The 14,470-nt window shown below is 39.9% G+C and overlaps 1 protein-coding gene across 7 annotated transcripts in view; it reads right to left on the reverse strand.

Annotated features, from left to right (window-relative positions):
* LOC121510946 (regulating synaptic membrane exocytosis protein 1-like) overlaps positions 1 to 14,470 on the reverse strand; it is a 167,954-nt gene that overhangs the window by 102,963 nt on the left and 50,521 nt on the right. For 6 of the 7 annotated variants that reach the window (XM_041789348.1, XM_041789354.1, XM_041789350.1 and 3 more), the window contains exon 4: positions 10,168 to 10,179. The exons of the other annotated variant lie outside the window; for it this stretch is intronic. In XM_041789348.1, coding sequence (XP_041645282.1) covers positions 10,168 to 10,179 — 12 coding nt within the window. The remainder of the gene's footprint in view (positions 1 to 10,167; positions 10,180 to 14,470) is intronic. 7 annotated transcript variants of the gene reach the window in all.

Consider the following 14,470-nt stretch of genomic DNA (forward strand, 5'->3'; position numbering starts at 1 on the left):
CAGAAAGTTTTAAGACTTTGCTAAACCAAAACAAGAAGGTAGGGTTCAAAGTTGAGTTCCTTGAGGGAACTTATTTTTAGAGTTGAAGGTTTGAAATTAAAAATGGCAGCATTGTGTTTGAAATACGAATATAAGCAATCAGAGGGTTTGTAGTGACACCACAAAGGAGCTTTGTGTATTGATGAAATTAATAGTCACATTTTTCATGCTGCAGATTTATAATCCTTGTCCTAATCCCTGATCACATAGGAGTATATAACCTGGGGATATTCAATGATTTGAAGTCATTTCAAAGGAAGTTTGTGATCTTAATCACATTTATAACCACATTCTACTTAATTTGAAGCTTATTAATTGGACTATAAATAATTTCTCAATCATTTTGCCAAACACAAAGGCTTCTGCAACTTTACAACCTTCTCTGAATTTGATGCACAGATGAAAAACTTGGCACACTGTCACCATAAAGAAAGGTGATTTTGGCTTTTGCATGTATGTATGAGTATGTGAAAGGGTCAGAGCTGCAATGTGTCATGCAATGTGTCATATATATGTGCACATAAAACACTGTAAATAGCGACCGTGTTTGTGTGTGTGAGCCTGCTTTCTTAAGGGAGTGTGTGGCAACGACCAGGAGAGAGATGGCCCCCTTAAGACCAGTCAATGAGAGATGGACGTAGAGACGGACGCAGCTAGCGAGACTAGCGATCAATAGTAATCATGAGGCGCTGTGGCGTTAACAGCAGATGACACATCGCTCCGGCTTTTCTACTGCGCTGCAGCCCGACACAAAGCAGCACAAAGCCATAATTCCTTGTAGGCTCAGATCAATAAATATACATTTCCACAAGTATCAGACGCAGAGTAAGATTGTTTTTTAGGTATTTTGGATTTGTTTGAAAGCTCATTTCTCTCCCAAGGTGCAAGACTAACTTTTGCAGCCACAGCAGCTGGAAAAGGGTTTTGTGTCAGATATCAGGCATTTCTTCAACTCAACAAATCTGTGTTTCCATCCCAGAAAAAAAGAGGAAATGTGTGTGACATTCAGAGGAAATCTACGCAAGCATGACACAGACGTGTCTCTGAGGTCATGAACACCTCCTTCAGGGCAAGCTGTGAAGTTCAACTATTAGATCAACATGATGGCGTTGTGACTGAACTAACATGAGGAGGGAACAATTGAACATGCTGAGGCTTCTATAGGGAAAGTCTAAGGCTACATTCATGCTGCAGATAAAAGTAGCACAAATCTTTTTTGTCTGATAGTGTAAACAGCACAAGTCACTCGATTCAATGTGATTCATGTGATCTTTCATATCAGATGCATGCCACTTTCATGTGCAGTGCTTAATCAGATTCTTATTCGATCTTTAGGAATTTGAAAGCAAAACAAAAAATTAGATCAGAGCAAAAGATAAGAATTGAGCATTAAGACCTGCAGTATGAACCTAGCCTACATGTATGTGTGATGAAGGAGGGAGTGAATGCTTTAAGGAGATGCAGTTGAATTACTTAAACTAGGTTCATATGTGCATAAAAGTAAAGTTTACAGTGGTAGTAAACACTTCAACATTTTTTTCAGCTGTACACTAAAGTATCTGACTGAACTAAAAACACATCAGTGCTGGTGTTATTTAAGACATTTGCTCTGAATTGAGAAAAATCTGCATTTTATGGCTTTTAATTAGCTCAAATGGACATCTGTTTTTAAAAATCTTTTCTGAAAAGGTCGGGCTTATATGATGTCACAAATTCTATATAAAAGGTAGAATGTTACCGCCTCTAACTGACTTTACCATTCAGAGACCACTCCCATCCTCTCCTGCACTTGCACTGCCCCAGCCTCGAGAGCTCCAGCTATAGTAACACCACTGCTGGAGCCAATGGACTGAACAGGTAGTGCTCAGGACCACCCGTTCCACCACAGCCTGCTTCAGGGGACTCTGGAGGGGAAAAAATCCTCCATCTCAAAAGATCGTTGCAGCAATGCTGTGGGACTCTGTGTCACTTTCTGTCAAGGAGACGTCACTATCACTCCCGCCTCATCTGGAAAACCCTGTCCTTTTCCGCTCCCTCCTCTCAGTACCAGACTGCCCATTTTTTGTGCATTCTTTACATTTCTTAAGTGGGCGTAGTTAGCATTTTAAGCAACATTTCAACATGTTAGTAAATATGTTCTTTTCCACTGATATTACACAGCAGCAGAGAACTCCCCTTGGGGGGCAAGTAGGGATTTCTGCACTGAGGCCAATATTTGTCGTTTTGCTGATGTGCTGTGTCCTGTGTGTTCGTATCGATGTTAGTATCTAAATGAATCTATAAGTATCAGAATGTCAGATATTGGAAAAAATTCAGTATCATTCATTCTTAACTAAAATGTGATTAAAACGTTAATTAAAGATTTAAAGACTAAAACTAAAACTGAATCAAAAATAGCTGTTAAAATTTAGGCAACCGGGGAGCAGGTGGCCTAGTGGTTAAAGGCACTCCCCATGTATGCGGGCGGCCGGGGTTTGAATCCGGCCCCCATTCTCGACCCTGTTTCCGACTCTATCCACTGTCGTCCTCTATCTAATAAAGGCACAAAAATGCCCAAAAATAAATCTTTAAAAAAAATAATAATAAATTTAGGCAACCAGTAAGCAGAGAAGGTGGGCAGATTTAAACAGACTCGTCCCTATATGCCATCTTTTCGTATTGTTTTGAGTGAGAGCCCCCTGGTGGCGGAGTTTACATTCTGTGAGTTTACCATTTGTCTCTGAATATATCATGAAGTGATCAGAAAACATCTGATGTATCTGCGACCACTCCATTTGCTCTTACAATTCCAGACATGGCAGTCAGACAGTTACCAGCCTCCTCTTTGTCTCATAAAGAACAGGAAGAGACTATTTCTTTTAAATATCAGAGAGTATATTTATAAACCAAGCTTACGTCTATGGTTAACAGCAACAGTGGGCTGAAAACAGCGATGCATGAAGCAGTCGTGCCTGTAATTCTGAATCAGAATTGCTCTAAAAACAGCAATCTAGTAGTGCCGAGCAGTCAGAGTTATAGCCACATAAAAAGCACAGATCCCCCACAGAAATACAGCCTTGGACTTTACAATTAGAGAGAGGGAGAGGTGTTAGTGAGCATGTGTGAGTGTGTGTAAATGTGAGAGAGAAAGAAACACACAGCACTTGTCTTTAGTGTCCCCTGAGAGGAGGAATCAAGACTTCAAAAATGGCTCTTTCTGTGAGAAACACTTGGCTTCAGTACAACAACACACACACTCATCGTCTCTGCTCTCGAGCTCAGCCATCACTGCAGATAATGAGCCCGAATATCATTAGCACAACACAGGAGGCTGCTCACACCACACACTGTACGATGTGATCAAAACTTTATGTATCTTTCTGTCATTTACATAAGAAACCTGTGTGAAGTAAGAAAGCACACCCATCACGGACCAAATAAATACACCAGAAAGTCAAAACTATGATGTAGAAATACCATGACTTCCACTCAGCCAGCAGTTAAGAGGAAAGGCCAGCTAGCCACAGTCAGGGCTGACAGGACTATAGAGGGTCAAACCACTAGAATGCATTTAAAGGAGGACAGGATCATATTATTTCTTAATTGAGGAACTTTCCTATTTCAAATACACCCATGGACAAATGTATTTTAACCATTACACCAACAGGGACTGTAATGACACTGTATTCAAATACATGTACTTTAATATGGAGTTAGTTCCCCTTTTGCAGCGATAACAGCCTCCACTCTTCTTGGAAGGCTTCCTCAAGATTTGAGTATTTCTGTGGGAATTTGTACCCATTCATTTTATAGAGCATATATGAGATGAGATATTAGACGAGAAGGCCCGGCTCGCAATGTCTTTTCCGGTTCATACATAAGATGGTCAGCAAGGTTGAAGTCAGGGCCTTGTGAGGGCCAGTCAAGTTCTTCCACACTGAACTCATCAAAACATGTCTTTATAATGACTTGCTTTGTGCACCAGGGCACAATCATGTTGGAACAAGAGAAGGCCTTCCCCAAACTGTTGCCGCAAAGTTGGAAGCATAGCATTGTCCAAAATGTCTTGGTATGCCAAAGCATTAAGAGTGGCCCTAACCCTGAAAAACAGCCCATACCCTTATTCCTCCTCCACCAAACCTCCCAGTTGGCACAATGCATTCAGACAGGTAATGTTCCTCCTGACATCTGCCAAACCCAGACACTCCCATTTGACTGCCAAACAGACAATTGCGATTCCTAACTCCATTGAACACGTTTCCACTACTCCGCAGTCCTGTGTCGGTGTGCTTTATCACTCAATCCTCCATGGAAATCCACTCCATAAAGCTTCTGCGGAACAGTTTTTTTTACATTAAAAGTTCAGAACTCTTCAGCTACGGACTCAGCAGCATGTTGCTGTGCCTCTGTTATTTTATACGGTCCTCTGCTTCATGGCTGAGCTGCTGTTGTTCCTCAACACTTCCACTTTCTAATAATTTCACTTGCAGTTGACTATGGGATATTCAGCAGGGAAGAAATTTCTTACACTGCAAACGTGGCATCCATCACAGTACTTTTCTTGAAGTTATGGAGCGCTCCAGAACAACCCATTTTGTATCAAAAATGTTTGCAGATGGAAACTGCATGGGTAGGTGCTTGATTTTGTACATCTGTGGCAATACCTGTGGATTAAAACACTTGGATTCAATAATTAACAGGTGTGGCCAAATAGTGTATGTTGTGGTTTGGATGCTGGTTAACCTAGAGATCAGACTGAATCCTCCGTCAGGTTTGAAGCTGACCTGTGGCTCTGTTCCCCCACAGACCTCCTCACTGATCTACTTTATTCACTGTCCAAATAAAGTAAGGAAAATCCCACAGTTAAAACTTAAAAAATAGATCTGCATTTTAGGGGCCGAAGCAGTGATCTCAGCTGGTGGGCTGGGACCCAAAAGTGGGTCATGGAGAAGTTTTTAGCAGGTTACAAATATGTACCTGGAAATAAAATGTATATATCTCTGTAATGTATAAAAATCATAAATGGATATACAGTATATCCATATATTTTATTTCACTCCATTTGCCATGATAACAAATCATGTCCTTAGAATTTTTCTTCACTTTATTGTAAGTCATGTGGAATGTTTAAGCCAATCAGCAGGCTAGTATCATGTATTTGATCATGAGTTGAGTTTGTTGAACACAGGCCTGTCTGGTCTGCTGCTGCCTGAATCATTCTATTTGCTTGTGCATGTTTTAGTTCATGTTTCAGCACCATGGACAGAGAATAGAGGCCATACTCTGTTACTGCATAGAAGTATCAAATCTGTCCACAGTGTTTGAAATGTCAGCATGTGAAGTGTTCTGCTTTTCATCTGAGCTGTACTGACCAATGAAGTAACAGCAGGCTTTGGTGTTTAGGGGAGAAAACAGCCCAGAAACAGCCAAAACAAATCAGAACTTCAGCAGAACCATTAGCAGTTATATAAGGATCCTTTATTGATCTCAATAAACAGGTATGTGGATAAAAGTCGAGCTGACGATTAATCATAGATCAAATATTTGAACTTAAGCCACAAATCTAGTAGACACTGTTGTTAAAGCCGATCAGTGTTTAGGTTCCATGATGACCTAAATTGCATCAGGAATGATGACCAGCCTCCAACTAACAAACAAACAAACAAAAAAAAAGCTACTTTCTTGTTTTGACAGATATCATTTTATTTTTCTTTCAATAAATCAGTAACCTGATGTTGTTTTTGCGGTCATACTTTTGAACCAGAGCAATAACTGACATATCAACAGCATCATAAATATTTAGCATCCATCCAGGCAGCACCCCATATACAGTGTTTGGGAAGAGCAGAACCTGGAGGATGATTGGACTGTCACATTCATTAAAGGTATGTAAATCTGAGCAACAAAAAATAGGATGTAGTAAGCAGGTGCAGCTTTAGAGAGTAAACTCAACACAGTCGCTGCTATCATGGTCAGTTATAACTGGAGCTAGTTGGTGAATAAACTCATGTTGAGGCCGGTCAGAAGGAGAGTAAAGACATCTTCTCCAACAAGAAAACCTTTCAGTGTGTTTTTTTTGCATAAATGTTGTCCAGTTCTGATAAAACTGACGCTATAGCAACATCTATGCTTATCTCTTTACAGACTAAATCACACCCATAGCTGCCAACTTTTTCTCTTCAAATGATGCTGATTGGTGCGGTCAGTCAGTCTAGGGCAAAGGTCTCCAAACTATGGCCTGGGTGTCAAATGTGGGTGACAGTCCATTTTTTTACTGGCCGGCAGCAAATTCTAGAAATTAAATGTAAACCATGAAGCTTGTGTTTGACTGTATGTTACATTTTAGTCTCAACACTAGATGGTGCAGCTGTGTTAAGGCTGGCTCAGACTGCACAGATTTTTTTGGTGTTTCACGACTGCACCATGTCAGATTATGCGACTAAAATCTTGTCCCATCTTGGCCAACAGACTGGCCACATAACAAGAGTGATCTGACCGCTCATTGCATTCTGATGTCACCACTGTCTCTGTGACTATTTGAGGGTTCAAAGTTTTTGGGTGAGCGGGCCGAAGAATATTAGTCACCCTACAACAGATCTCTTTTATGAGATTGTAGCAGTGTTTTGCTCATAAAATAGGAAAAAACAAGCAAGAAACAATTATGGACTGTATTATGGTAACAATTATGGATGCATCAAGAGAAGGACAATATGGACTTGTGAACTTAAGGTATGCATGTGACAATGCAAATAAAATAAAATAAAAGTACACATTAGTTCCCGAAAAAGTAAGGGATTCTTGTAAATGATCATGCAAAGATAAGGAGCAAAAGGCTCTACTGTTGATAGACGTCAGGATTCACGTCGTTGACGTCAGGTCAGGGTGTCAAACTAGACAACGATGCAAGAAAAGGTCTGATGTGTTAGTCTTGTCGAGTTGTGGTTTTTGGGTGTCTTGGACACATTGTTAATTTGGTCACACTACAAGACCATTTGTCATTGCCGTGCAAAATCGGGCCCGAGTTTTGATGATGTGCTGCGATGTTGCAGTCTGGCGGGAATCTGGCTGAATTCCTGTAGTTTGAGCCAGCCTTTAAGTATGCAAATAAACATTTTGACAAGGGGAATCTTTCCATTTTTTATGTTTAAGTTGAGATAGTTTAGGAATTCGAAATAATATTGACAATCGCAGTAATGATACCTCAATTCAAAACACATTGACAAATGAAAAAACAAAGTTTATTTCAGTGCTCCTGTGGCTTGATGCTAGCACATAATGGAAATTGCCATTATGATATCTAACTCAAGAAATAAATGCTCTATAGCCACTATCTGATGGTAGTCCCACATTACAACCAAAAACCCTAAATAAATGAAAACATTTAAGTTTTGAATTGGCATAATAGTCACATGCAATCTTTAATTTCTTTCTTCATTAATTAGTTCTAACATTTAGAATAACATAGTATATCCCTTGTCAAAACCCTAATGTGAGTTTAAAAAAGTTTAATAGATTGTATTTGATAACAAATGTGTGAATGTGTAGACTTGACAGAGTTGAAAGCATGGAAAACTAAAAAGCTGAATCTAAATTCACAGGTATAAAAGTTTAGTAGGGTTCCTGAGACAAAGTCTTCTGAAACATCTCACTGTAACTTTAAGGAGATGAAGTCAAGTATTAACATTTTTTGTTTGCCACATATTCACATAAACTGACCTCTAAGTCTCAAAGTAGTTTTAAAGTCACATTTTAAGGCACAAAAACATGAAGAATGATTTAGACAATGTGAAGCTCTTTACTGCTGCCCGTCCTTCAGGCCCAGGATTAACCTTGCCAACACTTTCACTTTAACTTTGAGTGTTTAGTTGAGTGGAGTGGAAAAAGCGGGCACAGTAACTTTCGGATGGCTGTGCCAGGCAAGATTAATCAATCCCCAAGTAATTAAATGAATCCATGTCAAACAGTAATTCAGACCCAGTCTGCTGTCCAGCTATACAGCCAGGGCTACATAAGGCCTCCGTTCTGCCAAAGCTTTCCTCTTTAGAGCCAGTGATTGTTGTAACACGCTTTAGCAAGGGAGCGGGCCTGCTATGTACAGCACACCAAAGCACTCTCGGACAGCCGTGGTGCTCGAGCACAGCCAAGTATCATCAAAGTGCTGGTTTGGCAGCTGCCCTGAGGGAAGCCAGCCAAGGCCAAGTAAGGTCCTAAACCTGACACAACTACACAAGCAGAGGAAGGTGTTAAAAGGCATGTCCGCTGGGAGCGCTTCTCATATCTGATGATGCTGCTTAACTCCTGTTTAACCAGGTCGTATGACCGGGGAGGAAGTCCTCTTTAGAGCAAGCCGAGAAGCCGATATGGTCAAGACTTAAATGTCACAAACCAACAGAAACATGCCAGAGAGGATAGCCAATCAGGGATACTTTTATACAACCCTCTCAACAGAATGAACTACTACCAGAAGAATTGATGAATCTAATTTTATTCATCCAGAAAAAGGTTGTTAAGATTAAAAATGTCTTATTTGAGACTCTCCCGTCAAAAAGGCAGCAGCATGCTTCAGAAAGTTCCAGAAAAACAATAAGCAGCAAAAAATGTAAACAAGATATAATAAGAATCACTGAGGCTGTTTTTCACACATGTACTCCTCAGATTTTCAAGAATATCTCAAGCACTCTATACCCTAATGTTCTCCTGACTTGATTATTCACACATTCATCTCCTAGCAGAAAATTCCACTGATGCACAGGTAAAAGCAGGGTCTTAAGGTGTGCCCCACCACATTATTTCCATGTTGCACAGACATGGGCTGCTCAGCCACCCCACCTACACTGCTTACTTGTTTTCTTAAATCAAGGAACTTTAAATAAAAATTGCACCCTGTTAGGTGTATCTTTTTGTAACTTACCATTAAAGCACTGTTTAAATTTGATGGATTTTACATAATGAGGGAGAAAAGCTGTTAAAAAGTGGTGATGCCTTCCTGATTTGTGCTTTGAGTTACTTAAAAAGTATTCTAGGTAAGCTTGCAGGTTGAAGCTGAAAACAGTGCTGCTTTTTAACATATTTTCTCCCTTATTATGTCAAAATCATCGAGTTACACTAGATTTCTATTTTTGTCTCATGTTTGACTGGCATCTTATTAAGATGCAAATAATTTAAAATACCCAGACAGCTTATATTCTCCTGTTGAGGTATGACTCACTTTTTTTCTATCAATTCAGGCACCAGCACCATATAAAAAGCAGTGATTTAGCACCAGTATCAGAAAAAAACCCATATGATCCCCAACCTTTATAATGAGCAAACAGGAAATTGTTTCATTTTGTTTTCTTCTCACTGGTGTAGTTTCTTCCACTCATTCATATTGTGAATATGTCCTATTACACAAAGAACTGACATAGAGGCAACAAAATATTGTAGTGAGGGACTTTGTCACCTCCTCTGCAATCCTGGATTTCAGTAGCATCTTTTTTATGTTGTATTTTCTATTCTCTGCCCGCATGCAATTCCTGTAACTTCACACTCTGAGGGGCTTGCTTCAACAATCAGCTAAGAAAATTTTCTGGGGCAGGTTGCCCTAAAACTGTATAAAAAAATGAAAGATTGCATGTGTGAAAACAACTGCAAAAAAATATCTATATTTGTCAGTTTCACAGTATGGCAAAAACCACTGACAGTAGATGTAAGAGTCTGAAATGGAGGTATAATGAAAATGTTCCTGATACGTCCTTTTACATGATTTTACACTTCCTCTGTATGCTGGCATGGATCCATGTCCTCCCACACAGTAACTTCTCACTTGCTTGATCTAAAATAGTCCATACTGTGCTGCTTTGTCTCTGTGATCTACCTCTAAAGTCCAGATTATTTCCCAGCATGTAACTCATCAGCTGATGCTACAGGGATATCAGCAAAAATGGATCAATACATTTTCATTCAGCTTCAAAATCAGTGCTGTTTCCATGAAATTCAGCATTCAAACTGCTGCTAGTTTTACCTCTTCTGATAAAACCCTGTTAAACATGGACTGGCTGGAAACTGAAGACACAAACATGCAGTCTGAACCCGCTGAGATGGATCGTCTTAAAGCTTGCAGGCAAAATTATGTGGTTAAAAAAAAAAAAAAAGAATCACATCACTCACCACTTTGTCCTCCTGCATCCCAGTCAGCCATTCATGTAAAATAAAAGAAAGACAGAGAGAATGTGAGAAAAGAATGAAAGTGAATGCTGAAAGCATGGAAATGATCCTACAGTCCTACATGCAAAAAACCCTGTGATGCATACATTACTTTCCAGCAAGATTAAAATGACTTAACAGAGAACACTATGGTTCCATTGTTTTATATTAAAATGGGAAAAGAGCTTCCTGACCACTCAAAACCAGGACCCTGGATAAAGCCAGCTACACAACAGACCTTGATTTAGAATTTTATTCTTAAAAAATAAGGGGAGATCACAAACATAAGGTCATTTAAACCAATTTCTAACAACATATTTCAGTTCAAATGCACACTCTGGAGGAGGTCGTAGGGTAGGTAACACTTGTTAACATCCACCATTAAAGCAAGAGGAGTAGATATGTAAAGTCTGTTTCAGTGCTAGCAGTTTAACAAAGTGTGGCATAAATATGACACCTAATACATGAAGTATGGATTCTCTTTTAGGACAAATGGGATGAAAGTGAGTTTTGAAGCCATCAAGATCACTCAGGAGCACTCATTCCCTCAAGTCTGGGTCGGGACCCACAGCTGGGTTGCAGGGGATCTCTTTTGGGTCGCCAAATAAGTTTTCAGAATTCTGGCCACTAAAGGTCCAAGAGGTCAAACATGCGAAGAAAGCTGATGTAGTTGAGGTGAAGTGGCTTCTTCTAGGCTTGTAAAACAGAAAGCCTCTGGTCAGGACCAGATTGAGTCTGGAATTGGTATAATCCAAGCTAGTACCAGCCATGAGCTCAACCAACCAGCCGAGGACGCACATAAGGCAGATTCGATAAGCCATAAAGTACAAAGTTGTTGAGTCACAATGGCTTGTACCTTATAAAAAGTGGCTCACCAGAAAAAAAGTTTAGGAAAGACTGATCTAGAGGACATGGTGTAGACTGGTGTACTGTATTATCTCAGGCTCAACCTTTATAAAAATGAACCAGCTACACAAGACCACACCTGCTGTGTGCATGATTCTCCAGTAGCAATTCCACAGACACAAGGTCTCACAGAAACTCACATGATCAAACATGACCTCAAAACAAAGAAAGGACAATCATTGCCAGCCCTATTTGTTAATATTAGTCAGGTTATGGTTTGGTTTGTTTGGTTTGATGTTGTAGGAATGCTTCAGTTAAATATAACTTCAATTGTCATATTTCATACAGTTTCTGGTAGCCACAGATATGAACATTTCTGTAGTTATTTACAACCAATACTGTAAGCCGTGTATCTCCACCTACATCAGCAATGAAATTGGCTATACTCACAAACATGTTTGTGGAGTTTTAGTTAGGATCAACAGATTTACATCAGCTTCAGTCTTTTTGGGTGTTCATTGTGATTCTCTGAATTTTTAACTGTTTTAAAGACTGAAATTTGTTTCTTTTTCCATCCCTAAACTTTAGTGAGTAATGGCTATAATGAATTTGTAACTAGTAGCATATTGGATACTGGCAAAACTCCAACATTGTGCATTCCTAATTTTTCCTTCTACCATGAGAGAGTATTTAAGGGAAATTAAAAGCATTATGTTTTCTATAAAGTGTGTGGTGTCATTTAAAATCCTGTGGTTTTTTCACATGTTTTCTTCATCCATAGTGTCATATGACCTCTTTGACCTTCTGATCAACTGGTGACCTGTATCTTGTGCCATTGGTGGTGACATAATGTTGATATAGTGATGATACATACATCAGGAATCTGTGTATTGTGATGAATAAGTTGTTTGCGATCAAATGTTTCTTAATGTCTGTTGGGGGTCAGGAAGTGGGGAACATCCTCCAGAAATGGATGGGATTGGAGGAAAGTCAGTACTTAACAGCTCTCAGTGGAACTTTATGCAGCCATTATCACCAGAAAATGCCTACATACATTGAGTATGATCCCTACACTTTACAAGAAGTGACTTTTACCACAGTTAAACAATTTACCTGGTGTGGTGGTGATCAACATCACAATTTACTCAGTCCTGCAGACCTCTAGAGACAAGAGTCTAGAAGCATCTTGTACTGAGAAAAGAGGCTAGCTGAGCCCCTTTGGCATATGATAAATAATTCATTTTGCCATGAAACATGCTTAGTATTGAAACGGTCAGTACTGTCAACCAAATAAATCTTAAAGAGTTAGAGAAAGAGTGATAATGTGCCGTTCATGAATGAACCCGTGCTACAAAATGGCTATTTTATGGTAGCTAGCTCCTGTTTGAATGCCAGTTTCCTTTCCTCCATCCTTTGTAGTTATTTTATCCACATTTTAAAAGCCAAACCAGTAGGAGCTGTGCGGGAGCCAAACAACCAGTTCTACTGAGCTGAGTCGAAAGATCTGGATCTCTAAAAGGAGACAGATTTCCTGTCACAATGAGCAAAGCTGGAGGCTGGTAAGAGAGGCATCAGCTGAGGTAACACGGGTAAGATCAGAGTTTAATGTGGTGAACCATGGTAGAATTGTGCTGAACTGAAATGGACTTCTAAAATTCTTTCTACAGTCTATGGACAAAGCTCATCCAGGCTTTAGATGGAGGCTTTTTTAATTCCTCCCTGCTGCCATTTCATAACTTTTTTTTTACCCTAATATGTCACCAATTTTGGGGCACAAAAGAAGCTTAAGAATTAAGAATGCTTATATTTTCACACTTTGAACACTCAGCATAGTCCTAAACAGCTCAAAACATGGCCTTTCTTATAGCATTTCTCTATGCAGAAATCACTACTTGCCCCCCAAGAGAAGTTCTCCACTGCTGTGTGATGTCACCTGCCAAAAGATATTTTAAAGTTGTCTGTATGTTTTGTGTGTTCTTGTTCCTGTTTGGATTGATGTAGATTGACACATTTTGGCAGCAGACTCTGCTGAAAATAGACTCAGCGTGTAGTACGAGCTTAGCAGAGAGAAGTGGCTCTAGCACGTGGTAGAGACAGACTAGTGATGATGGTGTGGAATTGCAAAGATTGACTAGAATGGGGTGGATTTGCACCAGAGTGTTTGCATGACAGGCTGAAGATATACTTGCTGTTGACTATGTGAGTGCTGATGCATAATGGCTGCCATGCGTTTCCAGTATCAGTTTGATGCATCTGCTCCGCATGACCTCAAAACTTAACGCAATGCAGATGCAGGATACAGTATGCACATACATGTGTGGTAGAGGCTGGTTGGAGGTGAAGGTGTGACAGTAAACACAGCAGCAGAAACAACAACAGCTGAAAGTTTCAAACCAACTGATAAACTTTTCATCATTAGGACTAAATTTTCATATCAGTAAACCACAAATATAAATGACAAGTCAAGCAGAATTCCTTTACACACATACTGTTTGTTTTTACAAAAACAAAGGCCACCTTTCAAACACCTTCTTCCACTGACTGCAGCTGCTGCCCACTCAAACTCCCCCCAGCCCACCCCCACACAGCACCCCAGACCCCTCAGCTGAACTCTTCCGTGTCAGTAATTAGGGTGTGTTTTGCTGTGCGTGTTTGTGGGGTCATTAAATGTCACACTGGCGATCCAGGGGAGGGGAAGAGAGCTGCAGAGGAGACGTCACTTATTTCAGCATCCTGATGCCATAACACACACACCTGCACCCTGCTGCGTGTGTATAGGGCACCTCCGGACCCCTGGGAGATGGAGATGGAGTGGGAGACCACCCCCTTTGTCCACAGCACAGTCTAATGCCCAATTAACCTTTACCAGCTCCTGCCTGAGTCACTCTCATATGACACAAACACACATGACAGAGACACAAATAATAACACAGTAACACACAGAGCCGTATACTGTATATGTCACATCATTCAGGGTGTACTCTATTCCCACTTCTCAACCACATGGCTCATCACCTCCACCTGGGCTTCAACATCTGAGGCTGTGCTCTGCACTGATTGGACGAACAGTAAAACAGCTGGATGAGCCATGAAAGGGTATATAAAAAAGGAAATCTGATCACTGGGACTGGTTTATTTAAGACATATTCAGACCACCTGAGAAAAAACCATTCACAAAGAATTATAAAGGTAGGATTTACATTTAATTCCAATATGTCCTTCAAGTTTGAAATTGCAAACTTGCAGATGCTGTAACATTTCTTTAACCAGAAACATGTCAAAATACTAAATAAGTACAATTTTCCTCAGCAGGACAATATACACTACACATCATGCAAACATTCATGTGTATTATTTTTTATTGGTTGCAAAAAAATCTGCTTCATTTGTTTTTATTGAATCAAAAAGGAGAACAAAAAAG

This window comes from Cheilinus undulatus, linkage group 6 (genome assembly GCF_018320785.1).
Source record: "Cheilinus undulatus linkage group 6, ASM1832078v1, whole genome shotgun sequence".
Classification (NCBI taxonomy): Eukaryota; Metazoa; Chordata; class Actinopteri; order Labriformes; family Labridae; genus Cheilinus; species Cheilinus undulatus.